Source organism: Microtus pennsylvanicus, chromosome 9, assembly GCF_037038515.1.
Source record: "Microtus pennsylvanicus isolate mMicPen1 chromosome 9, mMicPen1.hap1, whole genome shotgun sequence".
Taxonomy (NCBI): Eukaryota; Metazoa; Chordata; class Mammalia; order Rodentia; family Cricetidae; genus Microtus; species Microtus pennsylvanicus.
In genome coordinates this window covers 39496430-39516727 of record NC_134587.1, presented here as the reverse complement: position 1 = coordinate 39516727, position 20298 = coordinate 39496430, and the positions used below count along the sequence as shown (strand labels likewise).

The window sequence follows — 20298 nt, the reverse complement described above, 5'->3', positions numbered from 1 at the left end:
GGATATGCTCTAGACAAGACAGCACAAAGCACACTGTACACAGCCTGCAGAGACCAGTTAGACATTTAATTAAGCACAGACTCCAGCTCTCAGGCTCGTGCTTCAGGGTGAGAGGGAGGGAATCTGCCTTCCCCGCACCAGCCTCCCCTCCCATGACTGTTCCCATGTCGTCTGCTTCAACGCGGCCATCAGTTCGCAGCTTTGTAGACATCTTCAACTTGGTTATTCTGACTCATGGCAACTCTTCAGAGGGCCACAGGGACAGTTGCTGTCCCTCGGTAGTGACCACACCCTCCAGAATACATCTGGGAGATCATGCCAGAGATGGAAAATACATACGGCTGCCCATTCACAAGTCTATGGGGCTCCTGGTCCAGAGGACAACACAGGGAAAGACCAACATCAACAGGAAGGGATACAGCCCGAAGTGGGGGCAGCCTCTACACACACGAGTTGAGTCCTAAGGATACGTCACCAGGCAGGTCCTTCTTTGTAGACACCTTTGGGATTAGAGCTGGTTTGGGGTACAAGTGATTGACAGAGAGTCCCTGGGGCAACTACTGTGCCTCAGAGGCACAAGGTGGCTGCCACTGAGATGCTCTGAGCTGCAGATGGGGAGAAGGTCAAACCTCCAGATCTTGGGGTGCACAGGGAACACAGGCCCAGAGCCTTGAAGTGCCTTAGATTCTGTACAGTTTACCCTACACTGCTGTGTGGAATTACCCTGGTGTTGGATGGGGAACTACCAGCCAAGGCCCAGGGACAGTCAACTATCAATAGATCAAAGAAAGGGCCTACCCTACCCTCATGTCCATAGGCTCTCACACCCACCAAGGCACAAACATCTGATAAAGAGAAAGGTACACACTTCTGCTGGTGTGCCTCCTCCACAATGTACTCCGACCAGCCAGCTGGTGGTCTTCAGACCATTCTGAGAGCACAAACCAAGCATTCTGGCCTATTTACAGAACGCCCCCAAAGTCTGCTCTCCCCACACTTCTGACCTGAAGTGAACAGCAGCTCTAACTCTGGGGGCAGTTACTGCAATGTTACCCAGAGAACCTGCTATCCCTTACAGCCAGTCCAGACTTTGCAGTCCACAGATACCACTCCCTCCCCAACACAGGACCATTACAGTGGGACCAAGTCCACGCTCATCTCAGCTGAGAAATCACATTACACCAGGGTATCCTGGAAATAAGACAATTTGCTGTTCTAACCCCTGCCAGCCCAGTAGGGTAGCCAGGAGGATCCCTGAGTCCAACCCGTAAACACTAGAGCCACAAGGCCCCTTGAGGTCACAAGGCCCACCAGACCTGTGGGTCAGGACTTGCACAGGCCATCAGGCCAAGCCTGGCACCTCACTGACTTGGGCTATCACTCTGAATTCAACACAGGCACTGGGGTCCTGAGTGGTCCCAGGAGGTAGTCTTGGGACTACCATGGGGCTGCTTGCAGCCAGCCACTAGGGTCATTTGGGGACAAGAACCAGGAGTCATGACTTGAGTTTTCAAGGAACTCAAAGGCTTCTGGTAGACTAGTTAGCCTAAATCCCAGAATCCCACACCTGCTAATTTGACTCTTGTTCCCCCCACTATCTTCATGAAAAGCTGAGACAGGAGGGGCCTAGAACTGGGCAGGAACATCACATTTGATGGCTGCCCAAAACTACGTGGGCCCTGTGAAGGTCACAGACCCGCTAGGCCCACCTCAGTCTGCCATTGGTCACCAGCCCAGGTGCTATCCTGCTAGGCAGGAGCCCAGATGGGTAGAGGATGGGCTTCTGTGTTGAACACACAGGTGTCTAGGCTGAGCAGCTCCATATCATCAGAAAACAGCAGGTAGAGGTACTTCAGCGTTTCTCCCAAAAAGAAGCTCTCCATCTTGTCCCTGGGATCAGGCTTCTGGGAATTCTGAACGTTGTTGATAGAAGAATAACCACCTGAGGGGACCTGCATCAGAGCCAAAGCCGCGATGACACACGTTGAGCACAGCTTGGGCCCAATATGAAACAGTCAAGCTTTAGAAGAACCACTAGCAAGAGGGGTCACCCAGGCTACCTGCTCAACCCCAGCATCTGTGACCCCAGGGTAGACTCAGGGCTAGTGGCCACCTAAGTAATGGCCACAAGGACCCTGTAAAAATGACCACCACCTGAGTGACCAGAAACTGCCTCCAGAAGGGTATGGTCACAGGACACAGCCAGCACCTAGCTTGTTCTACATAACCTAAGGCAGGCACAGGCAAAAAGATAAAGTTGTTGAGGTTTGGGGCCAAGAGCTGGGTATCACACCTAGACCATGTCTAGTCCCACCACCTTTCCTAACCCTTCCCAATGAGAGGGCAAGGTGAACCATGAACTCCAGGTGGGGTCGGTGGGGTGAGGGCAGTACTCTGGGTCACTGAGCAATATTTCATAAACCATGGGCACCACAGGGCAAGAGAAAGAAACCCTTCTCAGAAAAGCTTGGATTCTGAGAGTGAGCCCAGAGACACTGGACATCTGTAAGCCTCTAGAGAACAGGGCCCCAATGCCACTCAGTTCAGCAAGATGACTACCCCATCAAGGGCACACACTACTAGAGGACAGGCAACTAAAGGCCCCAGGAAGCTGGCTCCTCCCAACCTGTGCCCCAGCAGTCTCAAGTGTGGGTCCTGCCAGAGCTTTGCTGGAACCTAGCTGTGTCCGTCACCAGCCAAGACCACAAAGAGGTGCCCAACAGCTCACCCGTGTGTACTTATTGAAGCTCTGCAGGATTTCCCAGCCCCAGTCCTGGTACTTGTGGTCCCTTGTGACACGGTACAGATAGAACAGGCTTTCCACGGTCTCCGGCCGCAGTAGGTTGTGCCTGTCAGCTGGCTAGGGACAGAGCAAGAGGCTCATGGAGTGTCCAGCCCTGCTGGCATCACCCTGCCCAAATGCAGCCCACACCAGGCTCACCTTGACTTCCACATCCTTATGATCTGCCTGAGGGTGCATGTTGAAATGTGCAATCTCAGGGCTCAGACCTGTCTCCATCTGTCGGTTCATCTGGTAGCAGGTCTCCATGAGTGACTGAGCCAGATTCATGTGATCAGCCGGCAGGCCATGATGGACGCCCAAAGCCAGTGTCCCTGGCAGGAAGCACACCAAGTGGTCCTGGAAGCAGAGTGTCACATCTAGACCAGGCCAAGTATTTGTGCCAGAGAATCCAGGAGGAAACTCCAGTGCAGGCTCCTGCAGGGGGCCATACTGACTCAGGCCCTCTGGACCCCTTCATCCTACCCACAAATACCTTCAGAGACCTGCTGCACTTCCAGAACCACAAGGGAGGCAGCTGGCCCTGGGAGAGGCTGTGCCTGCTACCGCAGGGCATGTGGAGGCTCTGCTTGATGCTATCAATAGGTCAAGCCAGGCAGCAAAGGTCAACCTGTGGCGGCTATGACACATAGCTGCTGATAGCTGATGACCAGATTTCCTTATTACTTCTGACAAAAAAACAAAACAAAACAAAAAACCTAAGGCCTTGGAAGTAGTAGCTTCCTAAAGGCTCTGCCAGTCCACACAACTTACCATCTTGGCACTGAAGCGGCCATGGGCAAGTTCTCCCACGAAGGTGAGCATTCCGGGCTGAGAATGCCGTAGCAGGTGTGTCTTTATCCCCTCAATGGCCTTAACATAGTCTTCCAGCAACCTGTGAATATCACAAGTCAGGTTACTCAGGACATGGCCATGTACCATGTGTCCTTAGAGCTACAGGACCAGGAGCTTTGCTCAGTTTGACCCATACACGACCGCTAGACCTGCCCCTCCCTGGGGAGCAGACATTGCACACACAGCCCAAGTCAAAGCTCAGGCCCTTGAGCACCTGCCATGTAGGCACTGATGCCTTGCTGAATGGCTCATCCCATCTGGGAAGTGAGTTCACATAGGGAAGCCAAACCACCCGCACCACTGCTGGCTCCTAGCAATGGATGGGGACAGAAGCTCGGGGCCCTGCATCAAGGCAGCGGGTCAGGCCTCACTGTGTCTCCTTCTTGCCACCCTGGATCCACTGCTTCAGCAGGTACTCATAGTAGCTGTCAGCCCTGGCACCCAAGGTGAACACTCCTGGGTGGGTGAAGAGGCCACTGTTCGTGTTGATGAACATGGGTACCAGCCCGTCCTTCTTCCCAGACAGGGAGTGGATGTGCATTGTCACTTTCTCCACGGCCTCCTGTGGCAGACAAGGGGAGAGTGGGCTTACACCAGTCAATTCTTCCCAAACTTCAGGAAATGGAAGGAGGGCACTTCCTGTCCTGTCCCACAAAGCCAGCAATATCCTAACACCACATGAAAGTACCAGCAGGAAGAAAACTAAAACCACATTCTTAACCTCTGAGCCATCTCTCCAGCCCCCTAAACCCAAATTCTTTACCAACATGTAAGCAGAGCTCCACAACAAGCTAACAAGGCAGTTTAGAAGCACATTAACCTGCCATGCCTCCTGGCTCAAGAGGTAAGGATGGTTTCAGTGCATGAGAATCATTTAAAAGACACAAATATCAACAGGATGATCTCAATTGATTAAACAGTATCAGAACAACCAATGCACGATTGCTCAGGCCTGTAACTCACGAGAATTGCATCAAGTTCAAGGCCAGCCTGGCCTACAGACTAAGATCTTACCTCAAACATACATACAAACAAATGACAAACAAAAACCCCAAACCATTAGAAGAAAATCAATTCTTTCTTTTCCTGATAAAAATATTCAACAGCCAGGCAGAGGTGGTGCATGCCTTTACTCCCAGCACTTGGGAGGTAGAGACAGACGGATCTCTGTGAATTCAAGGCCAGTCTGGTCTACCAAGCGAGTTCCAGGGAAAGAAAGGAACCCCAACAATTGCAGCAATACAGCAGAAGCTAAATGGAAAAAGCCACCAGGAGATGGCAGAGTGTGAATTCTCAACACATCAGTCCTTTGTGCATACCCCTTCACAGAGACAGACAGCAGACTGGAGCTGTCAGGGGCTGGGAATGGAAACACAGAGTCTTTGATTGGCACAAGTTTCCATTCCACAAGATGAAGAGGCTATTAATAGCTGCTTTTATGTAACAGACATATTGAGAACCAACAAGAATCAATCAGATGGCCCAGCAGGTAAAGCCACTTGGAACCCTGGAACCCACGTATATAAAGTTAGACAGACAGAGACAGCAGCTGTCCTCTGACCTCTACACATGCACCATAGTAAGTACACACATACAAATAATAATAAAAAACAATGGCCAGGCGGTGGTGCACCCCTTTAATTCCAGCATTTGGGAGACAGAGGCAGATGGATCACTGTGAATTCAAGGACAGCCTGGTCTGAGCGAGTTCCAGGACAGCCAGGACTGTTACACAGAGAAACTCTGTCTTGAGAGAAAAAGGAAAATGAAATTCACACACACAGCAATTACACTTGTGAGAAGCAATCATATCCAGGGATATGTCTACCTAGAACCTGCCCATCCTGTCTGAAATTGTTTTGTTTTGTTTTTGTCCCTTACATTTTATTTTTAGTTTGTGCCACTTGCAAGCCTGGGACACACAGAGGCCAAAAGTGGGTGTCAGATCCCTGGAACTGGAGTTACAGAGAAAAGAGCTGGATGTGGTGACTCATATCTTTAAACCCAGTACTCTGGAGGCAGACACAGGTGGACTCTATGAGTTCCAGACTAGCTTGGTTTTTTGTTGTTTTTTTTTCCCCCAAGATAGGGTTTCACCGCAGTTTTAGAGCCTGTCCTGGAACTAGCTCTTGTAGACCAGGATGGCCTTGGACTCACAAAGATGCTGGGATTAAAGGTGTGCGCCACCACTGCCTAGCCTAGCTTGGTTTATATAGTGAGTTTTAAGCAATCCAGAAAGATACAGAGAAACTATGACTCAAATCAAACAAACAAATAACAAAAAAGGTACAAAACAGAGGGTTGTGAGTCATCACATGGTTTCTAGGTATTGAACCTAGGACCTCAGCAAGAGCAGCAAGTGCTCTTAACTACGGAGTCATCTCTCTAGCCCCTACCTGGAATTTCTTATTTCCGGTGAGACGAGAGAGCTCCCGGAACTCCAGCTGAATGCTTGTCACTTCTGCCACTGTGCTGTCTGATGTCCACTGGGGCGAGTGGGCAAATCCAGTGCCAATGTTGACATCAGAGTACGGAATCTTGGAGGGTGTGGTGAAGGCAGGCATTAGCCGCTTTCCGAAATCTTCCTAACACGAAACACAACAGAGACGCAAGTGTGAGAGCTTTTTCCTGTCACCCATCTGCACCCAAGCGGAGAAACAGTTTGGTGGCTCGCTAACACCCATCACACGGCAAAACTAGGCTAAGCACCAGCACCGAGGGACTGCCCTACACACAGCAACAAAGCATGTGGCAGCTCATACACACCAATGCAGAAGAAAACCAAATGCACTGGAAGAGGAAACTGGAAATAAATCCTCCACATTCCCACATCAAGTTACGGGAACCCTCGTCCAGGAATACTCACGGCTTTTCTCAGGAAGAGACTGTCCCCTGAGAGGTGGTAGGTGCTCAGCAGGCCCCCTAAGATGCGGATGGTACTCTCAAACAGGTTGACATCGACATTTTTCTTAAAGTCTAATTTCTCTGACACCCAATTCCTTGCTTCCTTAAATTCTGTGTAATGGAAGGGTAAAAGCAAAGGAACAAATGTATAAATAAATCTGTCATTCTATGGCCTGCAGTCCTAGCACTGGGAGGCTGAGCAGGAGACTGCCCAAGCTCAAGGACAGGGCTACATTTTACCTTCTGGGCTATATACCAAGACCCTGTTTTTATTTTATTTTATTTATTTCTACGTATGTGAGTGTTGTGTGGGCATATATGTCTGTGCACCATGTATGTACGATGCCTGCAGAGATGAGAAGACAGTGTTAGATTCCCTCTGGAAATGAGGTTATAGGTGGGTGGTGGGAACTAAACCTGTGTTCTAAGCCAGTGCTCTTAACCACTGAGCCATCTCTTCCATCTCCCAAGACGTTGTTTTAAAATATATTTTGAGACTTTATTTTTGTGTACAGATGTTTTACTTGCATGAATGTCTGTGTATGAAATGTGTGCATCAGATCCTCTGAAACTGAAGTTACAGACAGTTGTTAGCTGCTATGTGGGTACTGGAAACAGAACCCGGTCCTTTGGATGAGAAGCCAATGTTCTTTCTTAACCACTGAGCCATCTTTCTATCCCCAAGAAGTTTTTTAAAGCCAAAACAAAACAAACAAACACACTAGCCAGGCATGGTATAGCATACCATGGAGGTAGGAATCTTCAGCTATACATGTAGTTCAAGGTCAGCCTAGGCTACCTGAGACCTGTCTTAACAAACAGGGTAGGTGAGATGGTTTGTTACCCATTTACAACAAAGTCTAACGACCTGGGTTCAATCCCGGGAATCCACATGGTGGAAGACCACCAACTCCCATGAGTTGGAGCCTGACCTATACATGTGTGCCATAATACACACAGGCGCCCACACAGAGACACACAAAAGCAATACATTTAACAAACAATCCCAAACAAAAGGCCCTCTCATGGAGCAGCTCTGGTAAGCGGAAACAGTCCCCAGCAGATACTCTGACATGAGGAGTGCATGAGTGACTCACTGGTGGCCACTCAAACAATTTGGGGCTGGAGTAACAGCTCAACAGTTAAGAGTACTTGCTGCTATTGTAGGACAGTTCTCAGCACCATAAAGAAACTCATAACTTATGTGTGCAACTACAGCTCTAGAGGAACTGATGTCTTTGGCTTTGCAAGGGCACCTGGACGCATATGCACAAGCTACATGCAGATACACATGCCATACATGATTAAAAATAATAAATCTGGGCTGGAGAGATGGCTCAGCAGTTAAGAGCACTGACTGCTCTTCCAGAGGACCCGTGTTCAACTCCCAGCACCCACATCTGTTTATAACTCCAGTTCCAGAGGAACCCGACACCCTCACACAGACATACACATAGGCAAACCACCAATAAACACAAAATAAAAATAAATTATAAAAATAAATCTTTTAAAATAAAAACAATTCTCAATTAGAAATGATTGAGGACCCACACTACCAAATTAAATGGGATCTGTATAACCCGGAGGACGTCCTGGAGTTACAGGGCCAAGTCGTCCTTACTGCAGCAGAGCAGACTGAATGAGAGCCGAGGCCACCCTTAGCTCTTCAGGAGGTAAGAGACAGCCGCCCTGAGTGAGTGGTCAATGAGAGCCGAGGCCACCCTTAGCTCTTCAGGAGGTAAGAGACAGCCGCTCTGAGTGAGTGGTCAATGAGAGCCGAGGCCACCCTTAGCTCTTCAGGAGGTAAGAGACAGCCGCTCTGAGTGAGTGGCCAAATGAAAACTGGGCTCTGAGCACACCAAGCACACACCTTCTGTACCCAGGACAGAAGAAAACCGAAGTCCATGGAGTAGCCTCTGTGGCCCACACGGAGCCCTGACAACACTGCTCTGCCTTATGTGTCACACGCGGAAACAAAGAGTCATTACCTTTCTTCAAACCCAGAATCCACATGGTATCCAAGGCGTCGATCAGCGTGAGGCCCAGGCCAAACCACTCACTGAAAGTTTTGGACACAGGCTTCAGTTCATCATGGCCCCAAGCAAACTTTCGGTAACCTTTCCAAGCATGGAGAAAGGCCTCAATCACCCCCTTCTGGCGCTCATTCGGGGGACCTAGAGAGGAGAACACACAAGTGGTAGGGAACAGTCCCGCTCCTGGGGCAGGCAGGGGTCAAAAACCAGCTGTGACCCCTCAGTTACAGTACTGAGAAGGACTGGTATAAAATGGGCAGAGTGAGTTATAGTGAGGCAGTGATGGCCGAGGCCAGAGCACAGCACACAGTGATCAGTAAGCAAGTCCTCTGCAGGCTGCACGCAGTGGCACTAGGACCTCAGGGCCCTCTCTGTTCATGGGGAACAGGGAAGCATTCCTATGGTCCACCACAACAAAGCAGAGTAAAGCCCTTTGAAGCAGATGGTGAATGCAGAGCCTGGCCACCAGAGTGTGCGATGTGAACTTAGGAGTAACTAGGAACCAGCAATTCAGCACTGTGGCATATACACCCTAGGTGCGCACACACACATATTATCCAACCAGATGAGATTCCAGAGTCCCATAGGGACAGGGGCAGGTGCAGATACACCAGTACCTATATGGCCTCACCTCCATGGGGAGTTTTCTCTTCCCAAACTAGGTAGCACATAGCAGTCTTTAGGGTGCCACACCACACGCCTATTCCCACCAGGTTCTAAGGTTCCTGTTGATGGACAAGGCTTGACCCTACCACTGCTAACACAGTGGCCTCTATGTGCCCCAACAAGTGGTACCAGGACTCAGAGGTTCAGTTTCCTGTAAGCAGGCTCTTGCAGGACTAGCCAGAGCCTCAGTTTCTATATGTACAATGGAGCTAGACAGACATCTCTTACAGCAAAGAACACTGTAACAGAAACAGGCTGGGTACACTAGGAGAATGGGAATGGGCTAGCACACACACAGAGCTCTTAGCACAAGGCTGGGACCAAGCAGATCTCAATAAACGATGCTACAATCCCAGTGGCCCACAGACCTGTTCAAAGACCTGTTAGGTCTAGAAATAAGTTGAAACAAGTTGACACACCAAAGGACACTTGTGTCTCTTCTTTTCTTTTCTTTTTTTTTTTTTTTGGTTTTTCAAGACAGGGTTTCTCTGTGTCGCTTTGTTGCCTGCCCTGGAACTAGCTCTTGTAGACCAGGCTGGCCTCAAACTCACAGAGATCCACCTGCCTCTGCCTCCCAAGTGCTGGGATTAAAGGTGTGCACCACCACCTCCTGGCTATCTCATATTTTCTTAAAAATTTATTATGTGGGCTGGAAAGATGGGTCAGAGGTTAAGAGCACTGACTGTTCTTCCAGAGGTCCTGAGTTCAATTCCCAGCAACCACATGGTAGCTCACAACCATTGGTAATGAGACCTGATGCCCTCTTCTGGCGTGCAGGCAGAATATAGGCAGCAGAACCACTACATACATAATAAATAATAAATCTTAAAAAAAGTTTAAAAAAATTATGTATTTTTTTAGGCATGAGTGCCTAAAAACACACATGCCTGAATGTTAGAAGAGGACATCAGATCCCATTACAGAGAGCTGTGAACCACCATGTGGTTTCTGGGAATTGAACTCAGGACCTGTAAAAGAGCAGTAAGTGCTCTTAATCGTTGAGCCAATTATTTATTTATTTATTTTTGAGACAGGGTCTCTCTGTGTAACAGCCCTAGCTATCCTAGAACTTGCTTTGTAGACCTGGCTGGTCACAAACTTAGAGATCTGCCTACCTCTGCCTCCTAAGTGCTGGGATTAAAGGCGTGTGCTACCATTCCCAGCTTCTTTAACAAGGCATTTATTTTTATTGATGCCCAGGTGGTGATGGTGCCTGCCTTTAATCCCAGCACTCTGAGTTTAAGGCCAACCTGGTCTATAGAACAAGTTCCAAGACAGCCAAAGCTACAACAGAGAAACCCTGTCAACAAAACAAAACAAAATAAAAAAAATGATTTTATTGAATCTTTATCATTAATATGTGTAACTTTAATCTTGTGTATTTTCTTACACTAAGGCACAACCTGGCCCAGGAGCAGAATGGCAAAGTTAGACTTCTCAAACACAGCATCCTCTCTGATAGCTCAGTGCTCAGGCAAAAATCAGGGGAACTAAGCCGCCACAGACAGTCACAGGGCTGCACAAAGTATGTGGATCGAGCAAGGGTGCTGAAGGGGGGGCTGCGCAGGGATCGGGATGTAGAGTAACAACCGCCAGGCTCTTGGGCACAGCTCTGGTGAGGAAAGGGGACAGGAAAACTCACCTGGCTTTTTCCACATCCTAGGTGCCAGAAAAGGAGGTTTGGTGGAGGCTTCAGCTCTTTTTGAAGGGAGTTCAGTGGCCTGTTCAGGCTCAATCACTGCTCCCCGCCAGCTTGGGGGGAGCAGGGAAAAAGCAGTCAGCTAGATCAACCAGTTGATGTTACACCCTCCAAACCCACAATGTGCCCAGGACAAGGCCTGCTCCACTGTGGGAGCACAACACGGAGTGACAGGAAAACAACCAACTAATTCTGACTCACACACACCCATCTGGAACATGGCTTCCTGGGTACAGTCATCTGAATGTGGACAATTCCAGGGCTGTATAAGGGAGAGTCTAAATCAGAGATCTAAGCTAAAGGAGCTCCTGAGATCTGTAGAAAATACAAGGAGCAACCCTGGGGACGGATGCAGTGGCCAGAGGTTGAAGCTGCTATGGTATAAATAAACTGAATACACCCAAAGAGAAACCAGATGGGTGCAGGAGTCAGGGTGGCTGCCTAGACTGGCGCTGTCTCTGCTCACGGATATGACATCCTGAGAGTCCCTCTAGGGTTCTGTCCGACGATAAGACACCAGGAACAGGCAGAGGTTTGCCATATGACACCTGGTTGAGTGTGGACTCAAAGGTTTCTTTTTTGTTGCTGCTATAGTATGTGTTTTCCTGTTTGTCCTAATAATTTTTATGTGTATTGAACATTTGCCTGTATGTATGCATTTGTACCACGTGTGTACCTGGTGCCCTCAGAGGTCAGAGAAAGAAGTCAGGTCCCCTGAAACTATAATTATGGATTGCTCTGAGTCACTATGTGGATGCTGGGAACTGAACCTGGGTCCTTTGCAAAAACCAGTGTTCTTAACTTCTATTCCATCTCCCCAGGCCCACCCCCCCCCTTTTTTTTTTTGAGTAGCCTTGGCTGACACCTGGAACTTGCTACGTAGACACACCAGGTCTTGAACTCACAAATAGTCACCAGCCTTTACTTCCCAAGTGCTGGGATTACAGGCGCATGCTACCATGCTTGGCTTTTTTCTTTCTTTTTCTTTTCTTTTTTCTTTTTTTCTTTTTTTTTTTTTTTGAGGCAGGGTTTTTACTGTATCATTTACTATCCTGGAACTCACTCTGTGGCCTCAAACTCACAGAGATCCACCTGCCTCTGCCTCCCAAGTGCTGGGATTAAAGGCATGTGCTGCCACCACCTGGCTTCTTTATTTTTTATAATATAGAATGCTTCACAGATTTGTATGCCATGCTTATACAGGGGGGATGCTAGTCTTCTCTGTCACTTCAAAAGATCTCTTCAACAACCTGAGCAGAATTGGACCCAGGCTCAGCTACTACCCACCCCTCCATTCCTCTGTCTTTAAGAGTACTATAATCAATACCGAGCTGAATCAGATGCTGGCTGTGGAAGCAAATCCTTTCCTCCTGCAAACATGATCAAGAGCTTCTCCAAACCGCTATTCTCCCTAGGACTTTTCTAGGCCGCTACTTCCACCCTGTCTCCTTATGTGCTCGTGGATCTAAGACCTCAGGTTGCACATCCTCAGGACAGCTCCTCAGGCTCAGAGGTTAGGGCACACCTCCTGGGAGAGCTGCACCCGATGCTTTCAAGGGTGACACTGAGCAGGAAGTGAAGCTGAAGGCCTTCTAGGACTGAGGCGTCTGTGAGTACAGCCAGCAAGCAACTCGCTGGCTGACAAGTGCCAGCCCAGTCCAGGGAACCAGGCCACGTCCTCTCATTCTGCTCACTGCCAGGTCATAGGTGGCTAGAACAGGAAGTGCCTGTCACCAGTTGTCACCCCACAGCCACCTGCCACAGAAAAAGACCGAGTCTCACTTTCCTCCTTTCCGCCATTCCTCTGGACCTTCTACCCTCACACGCCTTAAAATAGTCCTGCTCTCAGACCATGTGGCTCTGAAGCTGACTGTATAATAAAACTTATTGAAGCCATCTTTAGAACAGTCTGTTTCAAATGGGAAATATGACATTGACAAAATGAACTCTCATTAAAATAACAAATTCAGAACCCATCTCCTGCTCATACCTGATGACGGTCCTCTGTGTGTTTTCCTCCTGCTGGGCATCCCCCAGGGCTGTCTCCTTCTCCTTAGCATCATCCTGGGTTTCCTCCTTGGAGACTGTGTTGGGGGGTCTGATCTGCAGGTGGGGAGGGCCCCTCCGGAAATGCCTTTGCTGCTTCTAAACCAGTATCAGAGTTACATGTGAAAATACATCACCTGTCATGGCCTGGGCTTCTCTATATGCAGAAGATTCTGTCCCTCAGACGTGTATTCATACCCAGAGAGGACAGTGTGCTGTTGTGTTCTACTAAAGCCTTGGGGAATTGGCTGCACTTTTTAGCAGTCTGCAGGTTTGAAAGATGAGCTGCTTAGGAACTTGGTGAAATAGAAAATGGCTAATGCAGGCCTGGATACAGAGCTGAGAGCCCTGGTGGGAATAGCTGAAAACTGAAACAGTCCTAGAGGGATAAGAACGACAAAGATAAAGACACTGTGGGTAGCAGCCAGGGTTACTCACTCCATCTGAGAAAGTGCAAAAAGCCTTGGGTTCTCACAAATCAAACAGCTGCAAATAGCTGGGCAGTGGTGGCACATGCCTTTAATCCCAGCGCTTGGGAGGCAGAGGCCAGTCTGGTCTACAGAGTTCCAGGACAGCCAGAGCTGTTACACAGAGAAACACTGTCTCGAAAAATAAATTTAAAAAAAAAAAAGAAAGGAAGAAAAAAGAAAGAAAAGAAAAACGTGGGGGGGGGGGACTGCAAATGATGGGGCTAGATCCCCACTGCCACCTTCCCCTCAGAGCAGTCCTGGCAACAGGACAGTGTACTTCCCAGACTCATTCTGTGCTCCACAGCATCAGGCACAGAAATTTACCCTTAGCTTTATTTATATCCTCAATAAATGATTTGGTAAATTACATTTATTACATTACATACATACATGCAATGGATGACCCAGCTCTAAGAATTTACATGACAGAAGATACTAAAACTTAGGATGAAAATGCACACAACACAGACCTAATCTCAGTACTCCAGAAGCAGGCTACTCTCTAAGTTCAAGGCCAGCCTGCTTTACAGATCCCATTCCAGGACAGGCAGGGGTGTCCTGGGATAATCCGTCTGTACACTGTGAACATGTATTCCTCTCACTGGTTAATAATACAGCTGAACTGGCCCATAGCCAGGCAGAATAAGGATAGGCGGAAAAGCCAAATGGAGACACAGGGAGAAAGAAGGGTGGAGTCGGGAGAGATATGAGCCAGCCACCAGAGGAACAAGACATGCTAGAGAACAGGAAAGCCATAAAACCACATGGCAAAGTGCAGATTAATAGAAATGGGTTAACTTAAGTTCTAAGAACTAATAATTATTAATAATAATAATTAATAATAAGTAATGATAAGCCTGAGCTATAGGCCAAACATTCTGTAATTAATATAAACTTTTGTACGATTATTTGGGACTGGGCAGTTGGGACAAAAGGAAAGGTCTGCCTCCGTTTATACAGGGCTACACAAGAAACCCTGTCTTGAAAAACTAACTATATAAATAAGTAAATAAATCCACATGATACCTAATCCCCAACTGTACTCAAATGTTTATATCCAATTAAATCTACTAAAGTACATCAAATATTTAAAAAATTGGCTTAAGTAGGGTGACAATGAATGCCTTCCATTCTACCTGTCTTATCGGCATTCCAATCCTCCTCCTTTCACACTGAAATCAGAGTATAAACCTCCCTTCCGGGAAAAGTCAGGCTGAGCACATGACAAAGTCCATAAAGCTGCTCAGGGCAGCACACTGAACAACTGGAAAATAACTTAGGATACTTATCTCTTGCGTTTGGCAACATTACCACTTACAGGAAAATCCCAAGCAGGAAAGTATCCACCCGATGGAAACATTCCACCCTGCAGGGAAGCTCCCTAAGCAGGAAGCCCCTGAAACTGACCAGATTCTCTAGGCTCCTCTCTGCCAGAGGAAGAAATGAAAGCTGAGAGTTCCTCTCAGAGGAGCTGAGCTACAATGAAGACCCTCAGGGAAGGCAAGCTGCAAAGACCCAGTTCAGAGCACCTGCCTGAAAGCAGCAACAGCCAGCAGCTGCTGGGAAGAGATGAGACCAACTGCAGCACCTGGAAAGGATGCTCTCCAACCTGCTGAGCTGCCTGCAGGCTGTGCAGTGTGCTCCAGGGTCCCGGCTTATGTGAGCTGTCACTCATGCTGGGGTGGGCTTTGGTGATGCAGCTGTCTTTGGATCATTTCTTCACCTGTAAGTAACCTCTCCCCCATAGTCCTGTAAGTAACCCCGTAAAAGTCATTGGACTTTGGTAGCATCTGTACTTTGGTCTATCGTAGGATCTCTATCTGGGGTGAGTTGACGTGTGCTGCATCTCCCGAAAAACACAAGGAGACTGGAAGCATCACCATCATGTGCACAGACCTGTCTAGAAGCAAGTCTGTCACTCAAAAGCTGTATCAACAATCCTACAGGGGCAGCATGCTGATTGTCCTTTTTCAAACCCTACCCACTCCCTATATGGCCTGACCAAGGGGCTTGCCAACACAGACTTGGTCTACTCTCCTGTCCTTTCTAGTGAGTATCCAGCAACTTAGTAACGACAAGCTTTCTGAAGACAAAACGTACAACACTCCCTGTTCAGAATGAAGGTACCCCCAAATTCACCAAGACAACAACGCCATGCTTGGATCCCCAGCCAATATGTGTCTATGTCTCAATTTAGGACCTAGTACTGGAAAAGCAATTCCCTAGAGAGGCGTTAGCAGGGGCTTCCTGTTTGTATGAAAGCCTACAAGGATATGAAACCTCCACCTGTGCCCAGGACTCCACCTATAGAGAAGTTGAAGTTTTACAACATCTGCTATGTGATAGAGAAAAAAAGCAACTGACAGCCAAAGGTTTCGGGGTGTAGATGAACCCAACTGCTGTGGGCAACTGTCCCAGCTCTCAGGAAACCTAGGTCCGGCCCGTCTCTATCACAGATCAGCTCTCAGCAACTGGCTCTCTTGTTGCCTCTGACCTACCTCTAGACTCCACTCCCCATAATCCTAAACTTCTCAGAGTGGATTCCCCAGGATGGGGCTGGGCTGTTCCCAAAACCTCTCCTAGACAAATTATGCTGCCTCTACCCAGGACGCCCCAGACATGACTGACAGGTGATTCTAATACTACCCACCTACAATGTCTCCATACTGCCTCCTAGGCACACACAGCAGTCAGATGGAGCACCTCAGTGTTCTACTGGCTCCTGCTAATTTCTCACTGTCCCTCTGCAGGGGACCCTCACTCTATCCCCACACCATGACCAACTGTGCAGCACCTTCCTCCACTGTGAAGCATCTCCACCTGAGCATGGCTCTACTCCCTCTTCAGATCTTCCGAGGGCACCCCTCAGGTACCACCAGAACCACAACTTTACAAAGGTCTATCTCCTTCAACCTTGCTCTGCCCACCCAGACAGAAATGGGGGCTTCTTGAACATTTCCCCAGATGGCTCCAGCTCTCAGCACTCTGCCATGTGCCAGTTGTCTGATACTGCCCTTCCTATCAGCTTCTGCGGTTCCTTCAAAGGGAAAAGTCTCTTTCCTCATAAGTAGGCAGTCAGCACCTAACACTGGAGCTGGACCATGGTGCTGTGCAAAGAAACTGAAGCAAGTATCCTCCCCTTCTTTCCCCAGCTTTATACAGACAGCCTTAATTGAGCCTTCAGCCTCTTTGAGGCACTGTCTGTCAACCTGCAAGGTTCCAGAGCAGACCCCAGCGGCAACTCTGCACAGCCTTTACTGGAAATACCTGAGGGACTATGGCCGGAAACTCTTCTGGTTTAGTGCCTTCCTTCTGAGGAGCTGGTAGGACAGGTGGGACTACTTCCGGCTTCATCTTCTGCTCTTCTGCAGGAGTGCCACTCAGTCCTGTGGAAGAAAATCTTTTACCTTAAGGCCCAGATAGGCTCACAAAGAGGTGCCTAAATATGTGTTATTTGTTTTAGGTCGGTGAGATCTCCTAGAAGCTGCTGAATTCAAGAAAGTCCGGAGGAATCAAACCTGATATACATTTACATACATACATATACACACACACACAAACATATATTTTTTATTGAAAGTAGGGTTTTATGTAGCCCAGGCTAGTCTCAAAGTCCTGATCCTTCTGCCTCTACTTCCCAAGTGCTGGGACTACATTCAGGCTGAATCCGTTCCTTTTCAAGCATTTGTCCTTAAGCACAACACGCAAATACCCAAACACATCAATTTCATATTGTCTTTACTGGAAAGAAGAGCATGGTGGTAAACAGCTTCATCTGCGCAATTTGCAGCACTGTTTGGGTCTCCAAGAGCGGCAACCCTAGCGAATCCCAGAAGAGATCCTCAGCATCCTCTCAGGAAATCTGTTGGTCTTTGGCAAACACACTGTAACAAGTGGTAGGAACACTTCGTGTGAGTGGTACTGATGCTCCTGACTGACATTCTCTGACAGAGAGAGGAGCACTGCTGGCACCAAATACCTGAAGAGCAACCTACAGTCAGCTGCACTGCCAGGTGGCCATACTGACCCCCACTTCCACCTCTTGCTCATCTGACACCACATATGCCTCCTGGTACTGTCTCAACTGGACTGCAAGAATGTATCTGACCTCAGCCTGCACCCCCACATCCCTAACACCACTGGTATTTCCGATACCTTTCCACTGGTCAGCTGCCTGAAGATAAGACAAGAATCCACAGATAATCAGAAAGCCCAGGAGGACGAGAATCACGTTCCGCTGTAACCTTGAAAGTTGCTTCCATTTCTGTGGGAGAGCCAGAAATGACACTTGTCACAGATTCGGAGGACAGCAATACAGAGAGAACCTGCGGCATGTCCATACTTAAGGGAAGTTCCCTGTCAGCAAAGTTTACATGGCTGGGGCAGCACCAGGGGTGACAGGGCACACTGGCTTATACGTGGCAACAGCTGTACACCATCTGTTTAGCTGAACATGCAATTGAGAAAAACTCCTGAAATCCCCATGCCCTGGCCCGGGCGTTGAACGAACCATGCATCTGACCATACATGCTGGACCAGTGCCCCTCAGCCAAGGACCACCAGAAACACCTGGCATTAGGCAGGGGACCCAACAACACCGGGACTCAAGCTGCGAGAACCAGACGCGGCAGGGGAACTTCTACAAGCTGGAAGAGACCCGGACGCCAGAGTCCAGGCTCAGGTAGAATGCTACCCACCGCAGGACGTCCCTATCCGGACCCCGCCTCACCCTCCAGCATGAGCGCCGCCGCCGGCTCTTGCTGTTGTCGTAGCTCTCGCCCAGGCTCAGCGTCACCGAGATGAAGTCCCGGTGAGGCGCCGGCGGCGGCGGTGGGTACATGACTGCGAAGCTGGCCCAAGAGACCTCGCTTGCTGGAGGCGTCAGGAAGCCCAAGACTGAGAAAGACCGCGGGCTGCCATAGCGAAGGCGTCCACACCCCGCCCATCGCCCTAAACACCAGTACGCACGCGCCGCGTCTTGGGGTTCATTGCGCAAGCGCACGACCCTACTCTAATCACGGCGCAGGCGTACAGCCTTGACTTGGTATTTCCTGGTGAGTCGCTTGCGTCAGGACGCCCGCCCCCGCGCGTTTGACGTAATCTCATTGCGCCTTACGTCACTGACTTGCGTCCTCCTGGGCGGGCGTAGGCGTCCTGCGGCCTCCTTGCTGGGGGCGGACCAGCTACAGCATGGAGGTGTGGTCCTGGTCGCGGTTCTGCCTCCCTTGAGATGAGGCCGTCCTGGCCTAAAGGATTCTCGGGCTTGGTCTGGGGGAGCGAGGTCCGGCATCCGCCCGGCGGAGCTGAAACGGAGAACTCCCGGCCGAGGGGACGAGCGGCCCTGCTGAGGCCGAGGCCTGGCCTGACTCACCGTTCCGAGCGCTGGCTCTTTCTTTCTCCTCGCTGCGACCTTTTTTCTGACCATTCCACTCCAAGTCCTATGGACTTGGCTACGTGTGTACGACTGCACTGTGCTGTGCGCGGGGTTCCCTCGATTAAAATACCCCAAACGCCAAAACTGCCCACTGTCCAGTGGCTGAAGCTGCTGCTGCCCTACAGCTCAGCTGTGACATCTCTGGGTGTGTGGAGGGTTCCCTGCTCAGTGAGCATTTGACTTACAGGAGACCCTACTGATCCCGTGCCCCCCTCCCTACTTTAGGACCTTGCTGGTCTCTATCTGGCAATTGCAACAGTGCCCTCAAAATGTAGGTTCTTGAAATCACGGTAGATGGTGCGATGTTTTGGAGGTCTGCATAGCTTCCTAAAATTAAGATGGCGTTCCGGAGCCAGGTCTGCACATTCCCACGTGCTGCCAGTGCTCGAGACCATGAAATGGCATTTGGAATCCCAAAGGGCTAGTTAGTGCTCACAGTTAAAGAGTGAATCTTGAGAGAAAATAGGAAGGAGGAGGGTTTTGTCCTGCCGCCCCCGCCCCCCCCTCCCCCTGGGTTTCTCGGTGTAACTGCTCTGACTGTCTTGGAACTCACTTTGTACATCAGACTGGCCACGAACTAACAAGATCTGCCTGCCTCTGCCTTCCAAGTGCTAGGATTAAAGTCGTGCGCCACCAGCACCCCGCGAAAGGAGGAGTTTGTTAGGAAAATAAACCTATAGCCGAAAATCTTCCAGTTCAAGCCAGACAAGAATGAATGATAATCCACTGTGGGACAGATCCTTGTCCACGTTACGAATCTAGCGTCAGTTAAGGACTTGAGTGAGGAGAATCAATTCAGCCACAGAGAGCAATGAGGTAACCTCAGCCTTCTCATAGTACCGTAATGCCAGCAGCCAAGCAACACCACTGTCTGTGTCCATAAATGAGCCTTACTACTCCAGAGGGGGAGGAAGGAGGAGTGCTACAATTTCAAGACTAGTCTTGCATTAAGTAGTGAGTTCCAAGCCAGCTGGGACCACAGAATGAAATGTTGTCTTTTTATTTTCTTTTAAAAATATGCATTAGGGTTTTGTGTCAGCCCCCTGGAACTGGAGTTACAGGTGGTTGTGAGCTACCATGTGGTCCCCGTGAAGAACAGCCAATGCTCTCAACCACTGAGCCATCTTTCCAGCCCCATCTTATCTTTTTTTCTTTTCTTTCTCCCTTTCTTCCTTTCTTAATTTTTTAAAAAACTGTGTTACAGTTTTGTAGATTGGTTCTCCTATGGCTCTCTTTTTTATTGATTTTTATTGAGCTGTACATTTTTCTCTGCTTTCCTCCCTGCCTCTCCCCTCCCCTCCAACACTCTTCCATGGTCTCCATGTTCCCAATTTACTCAGGAGATCTTGTCTTTTTATACTTCCCATGTAGATTAGATCCATGTATGTCTCTCTTAGGGTCCTCATTGTTGT

At 49.1% G+C, this 20298-nt stretch overlaps 1 protein-coding gene and 1 non-coding gene across 3 annotated transcripts; both read right to left on the bottom strand.

Moving 5' to 3' along the window:
• Nucleotides 1-45: 45 nt before the first annotated feature.
• Man1b1 (mannosidase alpha class 1B member 1) lies at nt 46-18463 on the bottom strand. 2 transcript variants are annotated; one of them, XM_075985398.1, is made up of 13 exons: nt 18182-18463; nt 17608-17716; nt 16720-16838; nt 12927-13081; nt 10880-10989; nt 8527-8712; nt 6501-6649; nt 6031-6219; nt 4006-4196; nt 3554-3674; nt 2942-3139; nt 2729-2860; nt 46-1952 (listed from the first exon to the last, which is right to left on the bottom strand). In XM_075985398.1, the coding sequence occupies exons 1-13, from the start codon at nt 18290-18292 to the stop codon at nt 1749-1751; spliced, it is 1974 nt and encodes a 657-aa protein (XP_075841513.1). In that variant the 5' UTR covers nt 18293-18463; the 3' UTR covers nt 46-1748. The 2 variants fall into 2 exon arrangements, with proteins under 2 accessions (XP_075841513.1, XP_075841514.1); XM_075985399.1 differs by having other exon boundaries at nt 2729-2856; nt 18182-18426.
• LOC142858101 (U6 spliceosomal RNA) lies at nt 12095-12199 on the bottom strand. Its single transcript, XR_012911980.1, has one exon. It is a non-coding gene; the product is annotated as a U6 spliceosomal RNA (small nuclear RNA).
• Nucleotides 18464-20298: the final 1835 nt, after the last annotated feature.